General features: G+C 44.3%; 1 protein-coding gene across 1 annotated transcript in view; it reads right to left on the minus strand.

Moving 5' to 3' along the window:
* Nucleotides 1-24829, minus strand: part of plxna3 (plexin A3) — a 100550-nt gene that overhangs the window by 53158 nt on the left and 22563 nt on the right. Inside the window, exons 4-5 of the mRNA XM_028992803.1 lie at nucleotides 7320-7460; nucleotides 3429-3529 (exon numbers count right to left, since the gene is read on the minus strand). Coding sequence (XP_028848636.1) covers nucleotides 3429-3529; nucleotides 7320-7460 — 242 coding nt within the window. The remainder of the gene's footprint in view (nucleotides 1-3428; nucleotides 3530-7319; nucleotides 7461-24829) is intronic.

The following is a 24829-nucleotide window of genomic DNA, read 5'->3' on the forward strand; positions in this document are numbered from 1 at the left end:
AACCAGTGGATTTGGAAGGAAGGGGGTTGTTTTTGAAAAGCCGGCTCTCATGGCAACGCAACAGCATGACTTCCCAGGGGAAAAGTAGCCTCTGACAAATAGAGTCGAAGACTTGAGAATTAGCAGAAGATGTACTCAGATGATACAAATGTGATTTTTGAAGGAAAGCAAGGATTTGCTAAATAAATAAATAAAAATCACAAATAAATAAAAAATCTTAGAATTTCCTTCAATTAACATCTCAGAATACAATGGAAAGATATTAGAACCCTTACAAAGGTCACCTTGGAAAATTAATGAGACATCTGCAGAAAATTATGGAAAAAAGTTACACAACTGCAAATTCAATTAGTTTCAATTATGCAGTGAAACAAAAAAAAAAAAGAAAAACTCTCTGCTGTATTTATATTCAAAATGCAATTAGCTTCATTTTGAGTTTGTTCGTCTCCGGCAATCAGAAGCTCAGACAATAAAGACACAGCCGAGTGCAGCTGATGTCAAAAGTCGACAAACCCCAATTGAAATGACTGCAGCCATGTAAAGACTGAAATCAATCAAAATCTCATCATGTGATTCAAGAAATAAATTATTTTAACATTGTGCATCTTTTAAATGGGGTACAATTAGAATCAGCACCAATAGAGTCAACGGTGGCTATTGCAACAATTTTTTGGCAGATATAAAGTATGCACAAGCCGAGTATGTTTATTAATAGAGGTGGGAGATGATACAACACAATGACACTATCATTGTAATTAATGCAAGTACAGTGTAACACTGCAACGCATTTCTTGCATCCATTATTAAAATGCATTACAAATGATAAGAAACATGATTCAGTTTGTCTGACTAGAATCTTCATATTTAATTCTGTGAATATAATCATCTTTGCAAATGTCACATTGCATATGAAGCTCATAATCCCCTGTATTCTGAAACATGTAGGATACTGTAAACCTGCCTGTGACTATCTGCTATGAAGCAAAAAATGAACAGTTTTGCACATTTGCTGAATAAGTCAGAATACACATTCAGAATACTGTCTTTATTAAATAATAAAATAATACAAAACAAATATGCAATTTAGAAAAATGAACAGAAAAATAAAGGAATTAACGTAGCTATGTTATGTTCTGTGGGGTCTGGCCTATGACAAGGATGGAAAATTCATCCTAGCCAAAGACAATCCTTACATAAAGCCGTATGTATTTTATATAACAGTTGTGAAAAATATCACAAAACCAGTCTTTGTCCAGTTATTCCCAGTCCATTTCTGTAGGTTTCTGAACACATAAAGTTCTGATAAGGTGAGAGCAACTTTAAAACTGTCACCAGTTTCAATATAGTGAGCTTCAGCTGAAGTGACCTCAAATAAAACAATATGAAATGAATTGAATCTTCCGGTGCACCAGCAAATAAAATACATTTCAATTAAGGCGTAGAGACTTCTGAGATCCAGCAGCATCCCTGACATTTGTGGAGAATGTCACAGTACGGGAATAAAGGGAACCTCTGAATGGAGCATGAGCCGGCTGAAAGCAGGTGACTCTCGAGACGGCAGCTCTGCGATTGGGCGCGTGTTCGCGGCGCGGCCGGTAATGAGCCGTGTTGTAGTACATAAGCCGAACAGGGCGAGGTATCGCAGAAAAGCTGCCATTCCCTGCCTCCCCGACTCTTCCCTGCGAAAATGAGAGTGACAACGACGAGTCTTTAGAGTCACAACGGCGAATCCTTGAGAGAAACGGGCCTTGAGGATCTGACAGGAATTCTGTCACAGAGGCAGGAGTTCGCGCTGAGGAAGGAAGGCCAGAGGGTGGAGGCGTACGACTGTCTGGGCGGCGGCAAAGCTGGTGAAGGAGAGGTTTGTGGTGCCAAATGAGGACAGAGTGGCACGGATCAATCTGTTCATCACCCCGCTTGATCTCCCGCTAATTGCGTCGAGTTGGGCCCCGTTGCAAGGTCGCGTGGATTCTAGCTGGACCGCAGCATTAATATGCGAAATAAAAAGTCATTTAGAAAAAAAAAAAAAACGAATCTGTGCTAATTATTCCATCCTGGCGTCTCAGATTTACATCTTAATTAAAGATTCTTATCTTGATTAACGTATAGACAAGATAAGAAATGGAGATCTTTCCAGGGAACTGGGACGCCATTGTTGTGCACTGCCTTACATTGCTGCAATAAAATCTATCAGCACTGTGGTGTCACAATCACCAATTTTTGAGCATGAATAAAAACAAAACCAAGTTAGCACATAAATTCTATGCAGCGTTTACATTTTTAAATATTTGAATATTATTCATTTTCTGCCCGGAGCTCACAGAGCAACTTGAAGCAACCAACCCACAGTTTAGTTCATGATGTCACCCAATTAAACGTGAACGGGAAGTGAGTACACGTGAAAGTACCGAAACATGACAAATGCAAAGGCGAAGATTAAAGACGGATACAAACGAGAAGAATTCTCTATGTTCCGTGATGTAAATACTTTATTACGACCTTCTCCGCTGTCATCAAAAGGTCGAAAACTGTGAACTAGCCTTTATTGGATGCATTACTGAACTATTATTTCAAACATATGTCCTTATTTTCATATGTACTTGGAGCAAAAAAATGAGCCTTTAGGGTAAATGAGATTGGGGTGAAACGTTGTCCCGAAGCCCGCATGTCGACATCCTTTCGGGGATTTTACCTACAATTTGACCCCCCCCGTCTCTCGGTATGTCTGCACAAGTAAGTCAGAGTCCCTTCCGTCTCCCACCCATCACACCCCATAAATTTGGCGGCGTGTCCTGCAAAAATCACACATGTTTTTTCCTTCGGGGTCCTCCGCTCCTGCCGGTGACAGAACGCAGCCCACTTCTCAGATGGAGTTCTCGCCGACTTCATCAATTACAGGACAAACCAGAGCTCGCCTGCTGACAACCCGGCGAGGGGGGGGGGGGGCAACGATACGCAGACACTTCCTGCCTTCCTACCAGCTGCTGCCCAGGGGTCAGCGGGCGGGGGGGAGGAAGGAGCGAACATCTGGGGCAGCTGTCACCTGCCACTTCCTGTGGGGGCCAGGTATAATGGGTGCTGCGCCCCCGATTGGTTGGCCAAGTTCCAGCCTTCACTATGGTGTCATGAGAACTTCATGAATAGACTTTGACGGGCTCTCGGGTCTCCATAGAGACCATTCTTTTTCAGCGGAGAAAAAGAAGAACATAAAGTAGGCCGTTTTTAACAAAGACATGGTTAATCTCAGCGCTGACACCAAACCTTTTTCTTCTGACACATTCATTAGGCCGGTCAAGAACATCTCAAAAGGACTTTTTTTTTTTAACAGATGTGAAATCTAAAGTGCAGGAGCATTTACAGTTTTCTCTGGTCCAACACATTCTGTCCATAACTCACAGGAGGCAGAGGGGAAGAGCGGTGACACTTACTTGTTGTGGAGGACACACCAGCCACAGTGGGGGTCCCCGGAGCCCAGGCAGTCCCTGCAGGTGGTGTACTGGGTGCAGCGCTCCACGGGAACCCGGCTCACCTGTCACACACAACCACGGCCACTTACGTTCAGTTCCACACAGTGTACATTTTCTACTTCGTTCAAATAAAGCAGAACCCTCAAACAATGTGTTTTTCAGACCAATATAACAAATGTCTGCACCAATAACAGACCAGCTGTTAAAAAAGGACTTCTGGTTGTGGTTAAACACGCCAGGTGACGTTTTCTCATTGATACCAAGTGTGCATAACGCTGCACAATCCAGCTACACAACTGTGTGACATGGTCGCGCCACTTTAAATCATTCTGGTGGCAAGAAGGAGAAGCTTTCAGTTTCTAGTGTTAAGACAGTTCAATTTTCTACGGCTCATGCCACACACATAAAATATGAACACATAAACTCATAGGCTTAGGACCTTTTTTTATGCAATTTTGTAAACACATTTACCGAGGAAATGGCATTTTGAATGGCGGCATAATTAGATTCATATAGGGGAGCAGCTGAATTGCATTTACTAAATTCCTGAATCCCAAAGCAGAAATAGGTTATTAATCTTTCGAGGGCTTTACAGTGTTATAAAGCCCAGAGACCCTTTTAGATCATGTTGCAGAAATGCCTTGACTGCATCGCCGGAATTAAACGTGGAGTCAACACTGTGTCGCTTCGGCACTGTTTGCAAACATAGAAAGGCCCTAAACGGCCATTCCACCCAGGGCTTCGGATCAGAAAGGACAGGGCAAACGCGCAGTGACAGTCCAGATCTGGTGGAAATGTCAACGCAGGCAGACGGCCCCAGTCTAGCCCGGCATTAAAATGTAGGGCATTCTTAGAAATCCTTTTCCACACATATCAAGAGTGGATACGGAGTAAAAAAGGTCAGAAATATAAAAAAAAAATTGCATTTAAACAATGAGATCTTTTCAGGCTGGGCTATACATATACATGTGAGAAAACCACTGCGGCCTCAGCCTCTTTCTGACACTTTTGAATATGCACTACAGCAATCTTTAGATCAATCTTGATTATTTCACTGCAAAGTGTGAGATTAATTAGTTTGTCGATTGACAGCCCTAATAAATAAAAATCATCCCATATTATGTCCTGTATAACTGGGTCAATACCAAGTGAAAAATAACTGCTAGTAACCTGACTACTGAACAGCTGACATCACTTAGCAACCACATCATCAGTGAATCATAATTTTTAATGGGATGATTTAAAATGCTGGAGGTCATCCTAAAAATGACCTTGTGCCTGCTGATCTCATATATTATAACTTTTTATTATTGCTTAAAGCAGTCTGTATATGATATTTAATAATGAGCACGCAATATATAATTTATTAAAAAATAAACAGAAACAACTGTTTCCTTTCATAACGCTTTTCAGCCACGGAACGCTACACTTGCTTGATATGAATGGGCAGCTGGACAGGAATCTGCGCCGTTGAATGGCAACACCATACATTTATTATCTGCACCACTCATTCTTTAAGCCGTACGGGGTCCAATGTGTTCCTCTGCGGTCGTGTGGGTTGTGTGGGGAAGTCAGAAATAACCTGACAGACTAATGTGACGAGGTACGACGCGCCGGCAAACGAACTCGCCGCGCTGGCGTACAGTTATTAATTTCCCTGGCTTCGGCTTGAGATAGAAAGGGACGAATATAATAAGGGAAATCAAACAGACTTCTGTTGTTAACGCCTGAGAACGTTCTAAAAATGCTTGTTCGAGGAGGCTGCAATATGCTTTGATCAGAGTGGAGATTAGAATATGGAGAGAGGAAAACAGGCGGCAAGGAATGGGTGGGGGAGGGAAATATCCCACCCAAAAGGGACACGGTGTAGCCTTTCAAGTGTGGAGTATTTGGTGGTACTGCAGTGTGTGTGTGTGTGTGTGTGTGTTGGGGGATAGAGAGAGGGATGGCGGTGCCTGGCAGGCGCACAGGAGCATCTCTCTGCTGGTGGTGTCAGCCGGCGGGTGGGCGAGGTGTGGGGCGGCGGTGTCGTAGCTCATGCTAATTTATTCTTGCGACACAGCTGAGCGTAAACACGCAGTTTTATAACCCTGCACCGCCGGGTTCGGTGCCTCTCGATGACAACGTGCGCGCAGGCAGCCACCGGGGGCTTCCCGACAGACACACGCAGAGGGACCGGGGGACTCGGGGAGTAAACAATAGAAAGTAGACAGTCCTGGTGTAGCAGACCGACTGGGCGTGATACTGGCAAACCTGGCAACGCGACTGAAACTATCAGTCCATCCAGTCCATATGCCAATCCAGACATGTTTACTCTAGACTAACAACCTACAGGACACCAATAAGGGCCATTATGTGCAAACATGACAACGGGGCTACCCGCGCACCTGCCTGGTATGAAATATTCAAACGGTGCCGCTTCCCATGGTCATCGCAGCGAATGAATTATTTACCCGGCCGCCGTTAATTCACTTTTCATAAAGTGCTCGTTCGAAACAAGAAGATTTGACCCCAGTCCTGCTAGGTCTGCATTATGGGTCAAATGGATTTATCATGACTTTACACTGTAGCATAAAAAAAAATTCACCTTCGTGGCCCTCGCATAAGAAGACAATCATTGTTTCTGTCATGGGGGATTGCAGCCAATGAGGGCGCTATTTCAGTGAAGAGATCGTCATTCATTGTCAAGCACAGCACACAGTGACACAACTCTGCATTTAACCCGCCACCTTAGTGACGGTACTTTGCTCCTCACTTTGCTCAGTGGTGCCTTGGCAGTTCAGGATTCAAACCAACCTGCAACCTTCTGATTATGCTTCCTTACCCACTAGGCCACCATGGTCCCACTGTTTTTTTTTTTTTACATTAAATTGTGTTTAGGCATGTAAAGCAAACAGTATTTAAACTGTCAAAACCACGCCCACGTCAAAACTTCAAAAAAATCATTTTTCAAAATTGAACAATATAATCAAACACGATTGTTTGCTCATGAGTCTAACGTTTTTCCCAGTCACAAAGATCCTATAAAAGTAGGTCCCTTCTTGCACCTTAACTTCACACTTCTCCAAGTTAGGATTAAGAAACTGGTGTTTTATCACTGTTGCTCCTGGTTTATCATCTATTCCACTAATCCACTTCTTCCAAGAAATGAAACTTTTTTTAATAAACTCAAAAAAATACAGTGCAAAACTTCCTTGAAGGACACCGAACTGCTGAAGTGCCGCCTCCTTTTTTCGTCAGCTAAACACACCTGCCAACGGCTAAATGTGAGAGAAGGCAAATTCATTTTACTGTCTCGACTCCTCGGGAAAAAAAAGGAGAGTGAGTTCTTGGAGAAGCGGGTGGCGCTCTTCTCGGCAGCTGTGATGGAGGGGGCCTTCGCCGTAACCTGCCTCCCGCAGCATCGGCACAATGCAGACCCACAGAGGCGTGTTATTCTGCGACCCTCTCGATTGAGACGCTTCCCCTCCACTTCTTATTAGGGGAACCAGCTGGGGCCCGATTCAAAGACGCGAACTAGTGTTTCATATTCTGACTTCCTGTCTCGCAGATGTTAAAACAACATATCTGGAATTCTGGTTGGGCTCCCAAACAAAGCCCACTGTTGCCGAGGCCGGTTCCCATTCAGCCCCCCTTTGACAAGTGGACCTTTATGCTTCCTGGATGGGTCCTACGAGTGCAGAACAAATATTTTTGCACACATTACAATCGAATATGCACCCCCACCCCACCAAAGGGTGTAAGTGATATGGTTTAATCCTGCAGAACCCTCAGCCATGAAAACATTCCCCGTAAAAACATGCACAATTTTCCAGGTCGGACGAGGGTGGCTGAATATGGAACAGCCCTCACCTGCTTGTCGCTCAGGAGGTAAATGTACTGATAATCAGGACTGAAGACCATGTCGCGCAGAATGGGGTTGCCCTCGGAGACGGTGACCGTCTCGTAGAGCAGGGCACTCTGGGAGGCAGGGGGGATGCCGTCTACGCGTATCTGGAAAAGACAAAAAACACACAAGGATGCCTTTAAGTCTCAACAATAACATGACATGAAAACATATTCAGATATGAAAGCTGAATTATCAACATTAAAATAACGATGGAATAATTGTATTCATTTGAAATGTATACAAATAAAAATGAATGTATATGAATGTTTATAATGTTCAATATTTTGCATGTATTGTTTCTATTGGAAGGGGGGTATCGTGTGGCCAGCAACCAAATGATAAAAATAATGCTGGTGTCGTATGGCACTAAGAGAGAGCACAATGCTGTCATAAAATGATCAGACATATCATTTTTACACGCAGGGTCTACACCAGCCACAAACGGCGCATAATTCAGCCCATATTGTGATAAATCCTTGCTACTGTGATATATTTTTAGGCTTCTACTTTGAAGCGAAGGTTTAAATGGAGCGTGCGTCTTATCACCGCAGCCTCTTGCTGCAATGCAGGCACATACGGGATAATAATTCCCCCCCAATTCTCTCCAAATTCACAGCTCTCGCGCTGACCTAGAAAGGGAAATTCAGAGGAATTCTGTGCAGCGTGCATCAGCCGGAGAGTTGCGAGTGGCGGTGGGGTGGGGTGCAGCTCACTACCCGAGATCCAGGAGAAAAATAAAAATCAATTACATTTTAATGACACCACACACACACAACCCCCCCACCACTACATCATTACCACCTCCTCTGTTTTCCTGCAGTGATAATTAGACCAGTGCGCTTAGTCTGTGTTTATATGCATTTAAAAAAAAAAAAAAGTTCTAAAAATGTCAAATTCAAAGAGCCTTTGAAGCGATCGGTTAAAAATACAGTGCGCTACCTGACAAGCGCACTTACAGTCGCAAAGCTCACCTTTCCCCCACCACACATTCATAATGCATGGCAGCCAGAGGAGGTGGCAGGCTGCTCCGCTGGTCTAATCGTATTTGACGGAAATGTGACAGCGGAGGAAGGAGCGCCTAAACAAACCGAATTAATGTGAAGCTACTGAAAGAAAAAGAAGAAGAAGAAGAAGAAGACGAAGTGCTTGTGGTCGAGGGAAGAAAAAAAAAAAAAAAAGAGTAATCTGAAAAGTGGATGGAAAAGTGGACATCCGGGTCGGCCCAGAGTGACAAACATCGTTAGTCCGTTAATTAGCTGCCTCCGCGTTGCTGCGGCCTCGGTAATTAGTGGTGACAAGGTGGCATCAGTTAACCGAAGTTCGCCATATTGGATGCCACAAGACTTCGCCCGTCTTCCCGAGGCAGGCGAGAGGCGTGCAGGGGTGGAAATATGACTGCCATTGTCTGCACTTTTGTCACCTCGAGTGCCACCAGCTGTAGCATCGCATTCAGCCGCACTTCAGCTGTGCCTCGGTTCGGTACGTCACGCCGTTAAAACGCATTTCGCTTACGAAGGGTGCATCGTTTTGCTAAATTGATCCTCGGGGTTAAGTCGAAATGAGGAACATTTGTAATGTCTGCAAGGTTTCATTGTCTAAAAGAACCCATCCAATGGCTTCGTCGTGTCTTTGACTCGCCATCGCACCTGAAGAAGCACATTTTTACAGCGTGCTGCTGTTTTTTTTTTGGCAGGCGCAGTCGCCGGAAGGTTTACGCCAGTTGTCATTTAAATGGGGCCGTGTCAGAAGGGCTCGCCGCTTACACTGACCAGGAGCCCTTATCTTCCAATCTGGCAACTTAGCAGGTTTTAACAACACAAGGTAAACACGTCCACACGGGTTACGCTTACGACGAATACCTGACATGCTGATGAAAGCCAGAAACACTGACCAGGCACCAAAGTAAAGCGTAAAATCCCCGTTTCTGTTATTTTGATATCTACATATAAACAGGATCGGTTTAACCAAAATTTTACAACACCTCATTAAATCTGCAGTCAGGTTCCAACACACAATGTAAATGCTGGTCAAGTCATGAGTATAAAAACAAGACTAAAGACAGAATGAGTGGTCAATAAATATGGAACAAATCAGAATGTCTTACACGTGTGGAATGGATGTAGAGCGTTCGTGAGTCTATAAGGTAACAATAGTATAATAATAAAACATTGTTTTTGTCCGTTGTACTAGGTACTTGTACCATAATGACTGGGTTAAATTGAATTGCATTTTGTCTTAAATAAGACAAAAATGCTCAGACTTTATTCGACTGAAACTTGACTAGAATTAAATGAGTCTTCACGTGACTAAGAATAATAAAAACTAAAATGACAGCATGACGCAAAGACTTAAACTAAAATTAAAACAGCAAAATTAAAGCATTGTGGCAGGAGCATGTGGATGATTTATTGGTGATGTGACAGGATCCCACCAATTCTATAAATGATATTTATGAATGTTCTAATTTGTCAAGTTACAAAATTAATTGGCATAAATCTGAAGCAATGCCAGTGTCTCAAACTTGCACTGCTAGTTTTTAAATGGTCACAAAAAGGAATTGATAAATTATGACTGATAACAAAACTACTCTCTAGGATTAAAAATAATTAGAATAATTGGGGCAAGTTACATTTGACATTGCAGGGCTAAGTTAATACAACGGGGCAGTGGTGGCCTAGCGGTTAAGGAAGCGACCCCGTAATCAGAATTAAGATACGATGATTTGATAAATTTCCTTTGGGATGGTGGCAGACCTCGGATAAACATTGTGCCTACCAAAAACAGAAGTGGGCTTGTCCCTACCCAACATGAAAGATTTTAACATTTGAAAGATTTTGACATTTGAAATGTCAAAGCTGGATAAACAAATTCAGAATTGGACTGGGTTGTGGTTGAACAGGAACTCACCACCCCATTTTATCCTATTGACGTGTTAACACAAAAACTAGACAAGGAACGGAATGGGATGGGATAGTTACCCAATCTTGAAATTCTAAAAAATGGTATGGCAAGAGGTTCATAAGAAATGTAATCCTTCCAGAAATATGCATCTCTGTGGCATAAAATAGGTAAACAAACCATTTATTGACCACAATGGCATTAAAATGCACACAGAGAACAAAGAGAACAAGTTTATGTCTATGTCTAATGATCTTGCAGAAAAGTTTGAGACTGTTTGAAAGATAAAATACAGTTTTCTCAGCAGAAAAACTTTCTTGCTATTATCATCCCAAACTCACAAAGGCATCAAAAATGTATAATATATGTCCTTGGGTCAAAAACTATTTATGTAAAAGTCTTAAGAATATTTAAGAAAGAAATTTAGGCTGCACTTTTGACGAGGGGACATGGAACTCAATCATCTCAGAAAATGGGCTCTTTATCAGGGAGGCTCGAGGTACATTTTTCCAATGTAATATTCTCAGCAGATATTATTACACACCAATGAGACTTCATAAAATTGGCATTAATAAGGATGATTTGTGTTGGAAATGCCAGGATTCAAATGGTACACAGTTGCATGCCTTGACGGAATGTCCATTGGTGTCTCCAATATGGAAAAGGATTTACATTTCACCCAGACCGGCTATTATTTTTAAATTACCTAATTTGCCACGACTAGGGGGCAGGAGTAAAGTGCCACAGTGGGATAAAGCTGGCTTCAGAGTGATAAACACTGTTAAACACGGAGCAAAAAGACTAAACAGTAAAGCAGAGATCTTGACTGACCAACAGGTTCGTTTTTGTTTGTATGTACGTATAGTGCCTCGACTGTATAAATTATAATCTATTATTCGTTTATTTATTTTACCTCACCAAGTTTAGTTTAATGTATTTTTGTGTTTATGTTAGCTCTTTAAATGTAGAAAAACAATATAAAAAGGTTCATGTAAAAAAGACAGGCCGCCAAAAACATAGTGAGGAGACAGCTTTGCGTCTCTGGTTGAAACTGCCTGGTTGAATAGCAGTATCAACATTTCCAAAGTAGGGACTAGGACTATAATATGTAATATGTAATATGACTTTGGATACAAGGAGCTTTGTGTTTTCTAAACCTAGATAAGAAAAGCCAGCATGGTCTTTTTTCGTAAGCCTGTTTATTTTACATTTGCTGTTTTACTGTCCACTTTACTCAGTTTTGACCTCTATTGTACAAATGAAGATCCATTTGCCTGATGATAAATCTGTGATGGAAGCAAATAAATGTCTCGAATTGCTTTTAAAACAGATAGTTGTGAACATAATGCTATATAACTCTGTATAAGTACAGAAAAATCTCCGATATAATATCATAACCACTGCAAAAATGACTAATACAACTGGATTTCGTGTTTCCAACCATAAGCTACTACATAAACTCCGTTCGCACTGCAATCAGGAGCAATCTGCCCAGACTGAGACAGGCGGTGAAATTCCAGCAGGCGACTGATTGATTCCAACAGCTCTCCGGCTCCAGCGCACGTCCCGACGCTGACATTTCCTTGGTCCGTGAATCTGATCCCCAATTCAAAAGGGAAACTTCTGCAGAAGGGGTGGGGGGGTGTAATACGTTTCCTGTCGAACATGTTGCTGTAAACAGGAGCAGAACAGTTGCGTTGTGGAGCAAAAGAGTCCTCGCTGTAGTCGACCTCCTGACAACAACTGGAATCTCGATAAATGTTACCCTCTTGCCCCCTGGTCACCAAAAATTCCCAACCACGCCAACCATGGTTGTAGTGACAGTCTCCTCCCCTCCTAATTAATCTGGTGGTCACCATGGCAAGCTATAAGGACTGGAAAAGGGAACGTTTGACAGGTTGAATGAAAGCGGGATATTGGCCCCTTGTTTTTGCGAGTTTGCAGCTACATGCAGTGGTGCATGCAGCTACAGGCAGTGGTGGCCTAGCGGTTAAGGAAGCGGCCCAGTAATCAGAAGGTTGTCGGTTCGAATCCCGATCCGCCAAGGTGCCACTGAGGTGCCACTGAGCAAAAGCACCGTCCCCACACACTGCTCCCCGGGCGCCGGTCATGGCTGCCCACTGCTCACTCAGGGTGATGGGTTAAATGCAGAGGACAAATTTCACTGTTTGCACTGTGTGTTGTGCTGCTGTGTATCACATGTGACAATCACTTCACTTTATCACTTTAATCGATTGGGGTCCCATCATCAAAGAATGTGGGTTTAAGGGCCCGGTCATTGAGCCTCTTGAGTGTTGAGGGTCTCATTAGTCCTGAAAATGCCCCTTCAGCTCTCTCCTTCGCAGCATTCTCTTCCGACAAACGGAACTTTCATTCAGAAAGCCGCAGAACGCTGGGACACATTGTTGGGGCCTGAGCTGAGGGAGACTTAAGGACCCCGACGCCAGCCTTGTAATTTACTTTACAGCCAAATTCATTACAACAGAGTCATTAGTTCATTAAAAAAAAATCATATAAATCTTTCAGAATTTGTTTAATGAAATCTGGGTTTTTAAGGTCACCTTGGAATGCTGTCCCCTCAAAACCATTCCATTCTAGCGAATCTGTTTCAGAGCAGAGTGAGCCCAGGCACCGTAGCCTGACAGACTAATTGCAATAAATCACGGTTAAACGAGTGTTGAATCAGATGCGGGGGAACAATGCGTTGATGCAAAATTAAAAATTATGAGCCATTAAGCAGAATAGAAATGATTGTGGGGCAGCTGACCGAGCACTAAAATAATGAGGTGGTTGGATGGATGGATGAAGCAGGTCTTATGTCCTGGATTTAAGCAATTCAATTATACGAGAGGTAGAAAGATCCCATATGAAGATAAAATCACGCACATACACACACATAAGATTTCAAAAGAAAATTCTATCAGTGCAAATCACAGAAAAAAACAACAACCATAAAACGGCAATCGAAAAAGTCCCTTCCAGACACAGAAACAGAAATAATCGTGTTATCAGAACACCCCCGCCTCCTCGCCCTCAAATTAATCCGAATAGTTTGATGGAGCAGTGCTCAACACGACAGATTGGATTTTGATGTTTCAGATGTTTTCTACTAATGCCATCCCTAGCCAGGTTTTTCCCAGAGATGCAGCCGTGTAACTGAGGCCTCGGGCACCTTCGGCACCCTACAGTGCGAGGAAGATTAAGTGAATATTTCTGTATGATAAAGGGAATCGTGACACATTGCAGCGCTGCATCTCCATCAAACATTTGCAAGTCTTCCACTGCTCATTACTTTTTAAATGCTTTTTTTTTTTTTTTTAAAGCCTCCATTTTGCGTTTGAAGCAAATTTTGCATTTTGAAGGAAACCCGAACAGACATTGGCCTCTTGGTCAAAATCCTCAAGCTACAAATTTATCCTCTTAGGAAAGTGCCGGAGACAAAGCCCTGCACCCCAGGAACTGAACAAAGGGGGTTGTAATTCAATTAGAGACCCCTTATCCTGTTTCGGGGGGCTCAACCTAAAAGCAGCGGTGAGGTGGGCTTTGTAGAATCAACACCTGCTTCGTGCCACCGCGGGGTCACCGTGTCTGAGAAAACGTGGTCGGCTTCAAGGAGGGCTAACGCAATTTCCCCCTCCCTGCCCATCATCCTCTGACAGTTCTCCTAGAACATTCCACCACCTCCGACCTTCCTCCCGACCTCTGAACCCTGAGTCAGTCAGGTCCGCTCTGGATGGGCAACAGTGGGCCTCAGGGGCCGCAACCCTTAATGCATTTTAAATGAAGATGTTTTTGTCGTATTAGACTTTTTAATTAAGGGACCGGCACTGGCCTTAGCAGCAAGTGCACGAAACCTGGTCGCATGATGCTTACAATGCAATTATACATGACTCTGCACAGCAGTTCAGCATGGCAAAGGCCACAAAAGGACGAAAAAAAGGACAAATTTACACATTACGGCACAGTTCCACAGTTAGTACGGACCCGCCGTTTTGATTGGCCAAGAAGAAATCAGTTTCCTTGATTAGCCATTTAGGTAATGTTCAGGATCAATGACGAAAGTGAAGTGATTGTCACTTGTGATACACAGCAGCACAGCACACGGTGCACACAGTGAAATTTGTCCTCTGCATTTAACCCATCACCCTGAGTGAGCAGTGGGCAGCCATGACAGGCGCCCGGGGAGCAGCGTGTGGGGACGGTGCTCAATGGCACCTTGGCGGATCGAGATTCAAACCGGCATCCTTCTGATTACGAGGCAACTTCCTTAACCGCTAGGCCGCCACAGCTATAAATAAATATTAAAAGCATAAACTGAGGTATTATCACTACAATACACTCATACAGATACTATATCATCACCTTATTACATCTTTTTATACTGGAAACGTCATGTGACAAGCAGCTACTTGAATGATCTGCTACCAGATAACTGCAGAAGATAGTTCTAATGTTTCTAAATGGTCATAATACCTATAAATAAATATTAAAGTGGTATAACTGTGGTATAATTGCAATAATACTGGTGCATCATGTGAGAATATCCTAAATGAACCATATTCCCTTATATATAACCCAGGGAGTCATGTGACGTAAATTCCTTAACGTGGGAAATGGGTGGTCTAAAATCTCAACATTCTTTCTTGTATGGTGTGTGGTTATATGTTATTTTCTGAGATATTCATCTCCAGCTCTCGGCTCAAGCCACTGCTCTGATTCTGCTGTGTGTGGCCAGACCCCCTCGTAAATCTGGGTGCCTATATCACTTTACCAGTTTTATCTGGGAACAGGCTAATGCTTATCCTCCAGAATTCCCAACCGTGACGGCACTACCCCTCTCATTCCCTCTCCCTGTATGCTCTGACATCTCCCTGCCAATGTTCAACCAAGGTAAAGAGCGATTAGACAGCTGACATCCCTAACTGAGACACTGACAACTTATTCTTTTAGTAATGAAGTCACATTTTCAACAATCACAGCAGACAACAACAGCCCCCCAAAAATAAAAAAAATTCATCCTGGAGGTCTTTGTTTCAGCAGAAGCTCAAACAGGAAGCCATTTTGCACATGCACCATTTTTACCTGTCAACTTGGACATGTCCTGTTATTGAGTTTAGGGCAGCTGTGGAGGCTCAACCACCCCACTGTCCCCTTGTTCATAGTGCATTCATAGGGCAGATAGTTTTATTTCCTGGCACCAACGGGAAGACGGAGGATCGCTGTAGGCCGTGGGTAATAAATGCCCTACTCGTGCCAAAAAATACGCAGAGCATGATCAATCTCCGTCGATTGGCCTTGATTAACGACACTCGCTTCTCTGACTGGACAACAGGCATGTATCTGTGTCTTAAAATTTGGCCGCGTCCGGGACGGGAGGGTGATACTCCCATGACCCTGAGGTTTCTCGGCGAGCCTGTCGCCGGGACGTCGTGCTGGAGGAATGTTCGAGCTCGGAGAACTCCTGTCAGGCGGCGGCCGGCCTGCCGCGGCCGTCAGGCTCGGCCGAGCGCAGCCCTTTCAGCTCGGGGCCGGGGGACTGGCGTCCTCCTCCCCGGCCCTCTTCCCGCGGTGGGGGGGGGGGGGGGGTTGGGGGGATCTCGGAGGTAGAGGTGTGAGGGAGAACCGACGACCCCGGCGAGACCCCAAAAAACATTCCGTCTCAATTATCCCCCTCGACCTTCCGCCCAGGTGCGACTGCAGGGGGCCAAAACATGAAAATGCTCTAAATCCGGCTATTTAGTCACGCAGGAAATTGCGTGTTGGTTTAGCCCGTCCTCGGGTTAGCAGCTTCGCCGGCGCCCGGTTTTAGCGGGAACCCTGGTCGCTCCCAATGAACGCTTAACCCTTTTTACGTTCAGCTGCGCTTCACAACGCGACCAGCATGAGGTTAAGCGGCCCTTGCTCATCCCGCCGGTGTCTCTCCGCTGCTTCCGGAGGCGCGCAAAAGGAAATCGATTGCAGCACTTTGTCACAGGCGTACGATATCAATTACGAACGGGGGCTGAAAACACTGAATTATTTTAAGAGAAACCCCCCCTTTTTTTTTAATAACTAGCAACTGGCGGGGCGTGTGCGGCTTAAAACGGCCAGAAATTCCCGCAATAATCAATCCGTCCTTGCACCGGGCTTCCCAAATCGAGCCCTTTTGCTTCGCGTCAGCCTTGCTAGTACGAACGGCGAGGTCAGCAGACGACCAGGGACCATTCCCTCCGACAATCATCACAATAAGTGGTCGGAGAAACGGGGCGCTTCTCATTTGTGCCGGCGGCACCAGCGCTTGCGGAAATGTGACGGCTACGAGACAGCCTCGTAACAGTTGCGCGCGAACTTCGCCGCTAAATCATTGTATTACTGTCACGGTGATGAATCACGCCGAGGGGGCCAATGGCTGCAGCACAGGCACGCCTCCGCTGTTTACTCACCACTCGGGTCATTTCGCAGGGCCTGGAAGGACAAACCCGCATTACCGTAAGATGTTTGAGAGTAAACGCAGTTACGGGCTCCTATGAATAGCAGCCCATTTTCAGGCTTGAAAACGTGTGTTTCAGAACAAGGCAACTGGGTATACACGGACTCTTGCCCTCCGATGCAAGTTCATCCTTCTTAATAACACCAACACATGGATGAGCTGATATGAATAACACATGCTCTGGTAGCACGCAGCTCTGCCACGACCGTCGGCATGGCTGAGCAGCGCCATTTGTCTGCTGTTGCCTGTTTAATCACGTCTGTGGAGAAACACTCACAGAAGTCTGTCTGTGAAGATTCTCCGTCATCCTGGTGAATTTGTCTGAAAGTTGAGTCACGGCAACTGGACATTCTTTCTTTAATCTAGAGACGTTCCATTCTGCAGAAGGCAAAGTTCTGTGGATTCAGAATGAAACGTCTCTACATTAAAGCAAGAAAGTCCAGTTGCCGTGACTCAACTTTCAGACACTCCCAGAAGTCGTGAGTTCTCCAGAGGGCCAGCTTTGTGATGTCTTTTCTTCTCTTATTTAAAAATGGAATAATCTACGTTTTCAGTTCAGTACACATGTATGTTTATTTCCAAATTTCCCGACTTGTTCTTGATCCAGATGTTTTGGGTGGATCTATTGGTTTACTGGATTGCAGGGTACTGACCCTGTTTTGTGTGACTGGGATTTCACCTTCAGTTCCGGAAGGCTGCTGCGACCTTACATGTAGGTAATGTACCTACTTTTTTTTTTTTGTTGTCTTTCTGTTGCATGTTAGTCTTTCCGATAAAGTCACATGGTCACCTTTTATTGACAGCGCAAATTATGCTCTTTTCATGTGTATGATTACATTAGCTGTTAATGGCAGGGACTCAGAGTAACAATTTAGACCCCATTTATTTTGAGAATTGGAATATTAAGGGGATACAGCATCCAATAAAGCATAGTAGAGTTTTTACACATCATTGAACACTAAAGGCAGATAGCACATTCCTTCAGGAAACCCATCTAGTCTCACATGAATGCAATAAAATAAAAAAAGATAGGATTGATCCAACATTTCACTCTAAATATGGCAGCAGATCACGTGGAGCAACTATACTCATTAAAAGGGCATTCCATTCAAAGCATCTACAGTGGTAATAAATGATAATGGTTGGTTTGTTGTAGTGGCTGGGAAACCAAATCATTTTGGCTAATCTCTACAGCCCTAATTGGGATAACCTAGATTTTCGAGTAAACTTCATGTCCATCTCACCTGTTTAATATATAGGGGTGTGCTAGATCCTACCTATCCTGATTAGATAAATCACACCCCAAACATTGGAGTAAAATCCATATTGTCCTGCATGCAGCCTTATAAACTCTTATGACCAATGGAAGCATTCTAACACTACATCAAAACAATTTCCTTTCTATTCATTACTTCATCATACATACATACTCTAGAATTGACTTTAATTTAATTGGCCAAATCATTACATTCTCATGTCACCAATTGCCAATACCACGCCCTAGTCATTTCTGATCCTTGCCCTGTGCTATTAGATGTAACATTTCCACATACCTGATCGCAACAAAGATGGTGACTTGATCCTCTGTTATTAACTCATGAGCCATTCACCCAGTTCATTTCTTAGCCGACAGATGCATACATCAAATTCCTAAAATTAGCCCTGAGGAACAAGCAGTCATTGACTCCCCAATAACAAATTCTACATTTAATATGATTAATGAAGAGTGGTAAGGCGCCCTGGATAGAATTCCAAAATTAGTGCCGTTGATTGGCCTGTTGTTTGAAGAACTTATTTCAGCTAAATTTCATTTTGTCTATGGCTCAATATTATACAGTTTAAGGTCGCCTGCACTGCACTGAATGAAAGGTTAGCTAGAAGAGTCCCTGGTGTCAGTGCTAAATGTCGGTGCAGTCCAGAACATGTGAAAAGCCCATCGCTCATCTGATCCAACTGTAATGGTCCTATCTACATCTGGATGACCAAATACACAATATATTTTTTTATCCATATATGTGCGTGTATGTCTGTGTATTGCTCTTTGAATGCAGGCTAGGGTCGTTGGGGGTTGTTTTCTTATTTGGATATATTAAAAAATCTTTATAAATAAAGTTCTTTAAAAATTTTTTTAAAAAAGTATACCATATGCTCATAAATATAGATTCCAGCTGTCTTTTTTACATTTTTAGCCCTAGCCATTAAATTACGAATATATTATGTTTATTGGCTTTAGCATAAAGTGTGACACCCTGAAAATAAAAGAGAAAAAATATTAGGGCTGGGGTGAAGGAATCCAGGTGTCCTGAGTGCCAAATCTTTTAGCTGCCTAAACTCTGAGGGTGTTCGGTTTCACAGTAGGAATTCCACGCTCGGCAGCTTTTGGGTTCAGATGGTGCGTGTAACGCCAGTAATGGCCCTCTGCCTTCTACACGCCCGGCTTGAGAGCAGATCAGTTAACCTGCTGCCACTCTGAGAGCTCACATGTAAAAGTGAACCCACTGACCAGATTTGATAAGAGAATCCTATACGGCTTAAAAGGCTACCTTCTGAATGCAAGAAGGAAAATTCGGTCACAGCTTCCTTTTTTTTTCTGTCATGCTAGCATTGCACGAGTAATGCATGCATGTGAGCACATTATGCATAATGCATGCATATTAACTGCAATCAGCACAAAGCTAAATGCTTCCCCAAATCCTTGCTGAATTCCTTGGGCGTAATGGGTCTAAAACGGAAAATCTGTACAAAACATTGCCAGCTACAACAACTGGCCCAGCTTAATCATTAGCCATCTTATGTTATATCGTATATTCTTCTGTTTTATTTTATTATAATTTTTATGTTTATACTGAGAGAAGCCACTTTATATTGATTGTGATTAGAACTCTTTCAATTTTCAGATTTGCCAAAAACCTGAAAATGCTGAGTTTTTCAATGTCATACTGATTTGCTTAAATCTTTTCAGATGCGCAACAGAAATGCAGTGCACAGCTAAAGAGCTACTATAGCACGGTAATGGGCTATTGTGAATTTTTGCTAAACGACAGAACCTACACTGTTCATCCATGCGTTAATATTTATGAACATGATAAAGACGTTCTTGTTACCTGTAGTAGTTGTGTTAGCGGCATTAGCTATGCTAACCACATTAGCATCGGTGGCAGTGTAAGCAAACCAGATGAGTGGAGTATTGCCTGACATTTTCTATTTTTTATCCAAGCTGTACTTAAAATTAGAAATGTTGAAGAGCATAGTTTTTTTTCTTCAGCTATAAATGGCAAGGCATTGTCCCGCCTTTGCTGCTAGCAGAATGTTTGTTTCTGATAGCCATCAAAAGGGATGGCGTTTTTCATGCAGCAACTGCAGCAGGAAAGGTACAAAAAAAAGGGAAATCTTTTTGAAAAACAAGATGTCTTTTGCCTCTTTTAGGTGAGTGCCAGTGGTTGGTCTCATGTGAATGTCGACAACCCTCGTCACTCCGGGGTTTGTCTACACTGAATGGACGACGAAAGTGGAGCGCAAATTAACGCCCCATTGTTCAGACTTCTCATCGCTCCAGCGGGCCCCCGGGGAGCTCCAAGCAACCCCACCAGGTGACCTTCAGCAACACGTTCCCGGCCAGAAATTTACGGCCTTCAGAGTCGCAATAAAAACACACCCTCTCTGCGCGCAATTTCCACTCACCCTATATATTTGTGACTGACCCGAATGGGTTTCTGTGCACTAAATAATTAAATTTGAGCCATCTGGAAGGCTTGTGATCAAATTCAGTCGGCCTCTGAGGAGATGACGGGGGCTGACAGTGTCTCTGCTAGGCCTTTTGTGACAGACTAGGGAAGCACAAAAAGACAAAACCGTTTTTAAAACGTCATATTTCCAAATTAAACCGCGTGCGCCAGGGCCTGTTTCATAACTCTGATCCTTGGGGATTTATCTCTTGTACTTCTGTTTTTAAACGCTGCGTGCAAGCTGCCAGTGGCGCCCACGGTTTTGTTCTGGATGCATATATTAATCTGTGTTTGCGGTTGAGGGACTGACAACAGCGAGTATCTGGCTTCAAAGTGGAATCAAAGGGGGGCCTTCAACTGAAAAACACCATGTCCACTTTACCGACACCCTCATGTGAAACACACACACACACACACACACGCCCTTATCACCTTGGTGCCTTGTCTTTGGTCAGCTGCTGATGGTCCCCACGCTGCCGACACCTGATAAGCAGCCAGCACATAGAAACCAATCACCGGCGCACACAACAAAAAGATTCTCCAGCAACAATGACACCGCATGCCTCTGGAAGAAGCAACACCTGGCTGGAGCAGCTAATAAGATTCTGATCTACCCCGCCCCGCCCCCCCACGGCACTCGGGCCGTGCGCACCCCCACCCCTGCCTCTTGGTACCAGAGCCAGCAGGAGGTGATAATGGCTCTTTTGCACCAGGGGTCCGCTGCTCCTAAATTACACACTAAAAGCAGGGAGCGCCCCGGCGTTTCCACTGCGCTACGGGGCTCCTGCGCCTCCAGTCCTGTTTACCATTATTCCATTTTTTCCCCCCTTACTGTCAAATACAAAATGTTTTTTCTGTCCTCACTCCCAAGGAGTATTGGTTCAGAGAAAAAAAAAACTGCAGATCAACGGCTGAAAAAAATGAATGCATAAAGAAGTCCCAGGGCTGGGAGACATGCCATAAAAAAAACATATTTCCTCTGTAGTAATATTTATCACAATACCTATATAGTATAAAATGCATAACATCGCGCATTTCTGCAATGGAAACACATAAGTATTCATTCTGCAATACATGCTCTCTTGCTATTTAACTGGACAACTCACAGCTCTCTCCTTCTACAACAGCCCGCAACCTTGGAGTAACAATAGACAACCAGCTCTCCTTCTCGACTCACACCAGCAACCTTTCCCGCTCATGTAGATTCCTTCTGTACAATATCAGACAAATCCGTCCTTATCTGTCAACACAGGCCACCCAGATACTGGTTCAGTCCTTAGTAATCTCAAGACTGGATTACTGCAACTCCCTTCTCGCTGGTCTACCTCTATGTACCATCCGACCTCTACAACTAATACAAAATGCAGCAGCACGACTGATCTTCAACCTTCCCAAATTCTCCCACACCGCCCCTCTGCTACATTCCCCCAGTAGCTGCACGCATCAGATTAAAAATTTTGATGCTAAACATGGAGTAGCACCATCCTACCTCACAGCCTTTATTACACCTCACACTCGTATACTCCGAGCCTCCAGTACTGCTCGCTCAGAACAGGTCAGAACAGCTCAGTCGCTGAGCATTTTCAAGACCTTCCTCTTTAGAGAATATTTAGATTATGTATAGAAACTACAACAGAGTGAATAAAAAGATTGTATTCATAGTTGGGGGTCCTAGTGAACCAGAACTGATCACTTCGTTGATGGTAGCATGGAAGCACGTTGTAAGTCGCTCTGGATAAGGGCGTCTGGCAAATGCCTTAAATGTAAATGTAATGCTGTACAAAAGTTTGAAAATCTTGATATAAGACATGTTAATCAAGAAATCCTCCAGTCCAAAAAAAAACCTGACAAATTGAACAAATGAAAAGACCTCAACGTAAACGAGTTTGACCTCACCCCTCAATAGCTCAACATTTTAAACATGTAGATTAACATAATAATTTGTGTCCTGCATACAAATGGTCCCCTGTCATCACAGATCCCGGCCTACGGCGCACCGGAGCTGCCCAGGGCCCATGTAGGTGCTGATACAAGCATGTGACTGACAGGCATGCGGAAAGGCGGGCCACTTAGCCATAACGCTAATGCAGTCGCCATTACAGAAATCTGCTGCCACGCACCGGGTCCAAGGCAGGCTGCGAGGCAGCGCCAAGAGCTCATTAATAGGCGTCTGTTTCTCGGGAAGTCGTCTGCTGACGGACGTGTGCAATGTGGCCACAGTGACTAGTTAGAATAACAGCGTTGATCTTTCCTCCCTCAGACTAAATGCAGTAAATGCAGAGTAGTATTGTCAGATCCTTCCCCCCCCTACCGGGACAGGTTAATATTTACGTGAACTGGACAGTGTGTGGGGCTGTTTTATTAGCTGTTATTAAGGGCATGGCGTCGTGCTTGTGGGTTATTAACACATTAAGTCGGCTGATTCTTCGAGTACCAGCGTCTGGCACGGCGCGCTCATGTTTCCCACGAACAGGTGTTGCGGCAACATGGTGGCCTATTTAAAGCCCCGACTTGCAGATGCAGGCCCCCTATAAGCATTTTCTTACTTCTACCCCCCCACCACACACATCCGCTGGCATAAGCCGTATAATTACCGGTGAGCATGCTCTCTGGCAAGCTCTGTACAAAGGAAGGGAGGGGGGGGGGGGGGGGGCACATGAGCTCGATAGCTTACAGCCCAAGGCCAGGAACAGTAGGTAAAAAACAGGAAGCGGAGCTGGTGCTCGGGTGATGACGGCTGTGTCAGAAACGGGGGGCTGCGTGATCATTACGGCACTACTGTTTACACACTGGCCTACTGGCAACAGAAGACAAATGTAATGACGAGGGGGGGGGGGGGGCTGTCAGTTGCAATTACTGTAGCGCCAAACACCTCGACAAACAATCGAAAAACAATACGTCAGAACAATAGCCCCTTTGTGCCTTTGTTTCATTTTTAGTTTTTTTTTTTTTTATAAAAAGGAGGAAAAATGCTTTTCATGACGGACCACCCTTACACAAAAATCCAATGAAACAACCTCTTTACAGATTTTTTTAAAAATGCATATTTTTTTATTTATAATAAATGTATTTGTGCTAACAGGTCATCTGATGGGGCTCCCAACAGAGAAAATAAACTCGTAACCTTAGATAACATATTGGTGTGACACAACCGCAATTGTCCATCTGAAATGGGACTATTGTCTAGGGGTGAAGTTTTAGGCCGGGCGGACGAATGGACGGACGGACGGAGCACAACGGTCCTCTTGTGTCTGCAGCCAGCCATCCTGTCTGCTCATCTCAAATCAGTAACCGCCGCCTCCCGGCGCATCACACGACCTGAGGCACTGCCCAGTGAACCATTAACCCTCACAGGGAGACATGGGTGAGGTAGCGGGGGGGCACGGGGGTGGGGAAACCGGGGGGATTCTTTAAGCTCATTAATTGCTTCCGACCCCCCTCTTGCCACACACGGACAAACACACAAAGTGAAACACACATGCACACACACAAAGAGGACCACCAAGCAGCAGGGCCGTCCCCAAGGCATGCAGGCACACAACTGTCCTGTCTTCCCTACCCCCTACACCCCAGCCTCGCCCCACCCAGAGAGAGGATCAGTCTGGGGACCCTCTCGGATCTGTGGATTGCAGCGCTGCCACTCATCGAGTCAAATTGACGGTGGCAGAAGTAGGGAAGTGGCGAAAGCCGCAGGGGGGCGGACAGAGAGGGAGATACTTGAAATTTTTTTTATTTTTTTTTCAAAAAAAAATCAACCCAATCTTCCCACCTCCGAGGGACACTTATTGGAGTGCACTTGCTGCGGGGGCTATCATGGAGTAGATGTATTTCAACAGCCACCAAGCATGTGCTGCTCATAGCATCCCGCCAGTGAAACAACGGCACAACCCAGAACAAAAGAGCGGCAGACAAACCAATACATTCTACCTAAATGACAGGTGATATTTAACATTTATAAAAGCAAAAGAGATTAATCTTGAGTAATTTATTTACTGACCTGACCTAACAAAATCAGGATTATGATTTCGGCGGAGTAAAATGTCTATTTGTAGAGGCGCACCGTTCCTGAAATGTTAGAAATGTATTCTAATTTGTCAAAAAAAATAATAAATCCCGGAGTCTGAAAATGCATTATCTTCACAAGGAGCCCCTTAAATAATTCATGGCGGCGCCCACTGCACACGGTTCCCTCTCCCCCAGTTTCATTTCCAGCACTCGGGAGACAGCTTCCAAGGTCAAGCCCAAGCAGGCTCCCTCCATCCATGCAGCAAACCCCAGGACACTCCCAGGCTTTACGGCCTAATCCACAGCTATGCGCCGGGGAGCATTCTCCACCGCTGCCGGCGGTTTCCCCGGGACGAGGACGCACGCACAAGAAGTT

The sequence above is a fragment of the Denticeps clupeoides genome, chromosome 10 (assembly GCF_900700375.1).
Source record: "Denticeps clupeoides chromosome 10, fDenClu1.1, whole genome shotgun sequence".
NCBI lineage: Eukaryota > Metazoa > Chordata > Actinopteri > Clupeiformes > Denticipitidae > Denticeps > Denticeps clupeoides.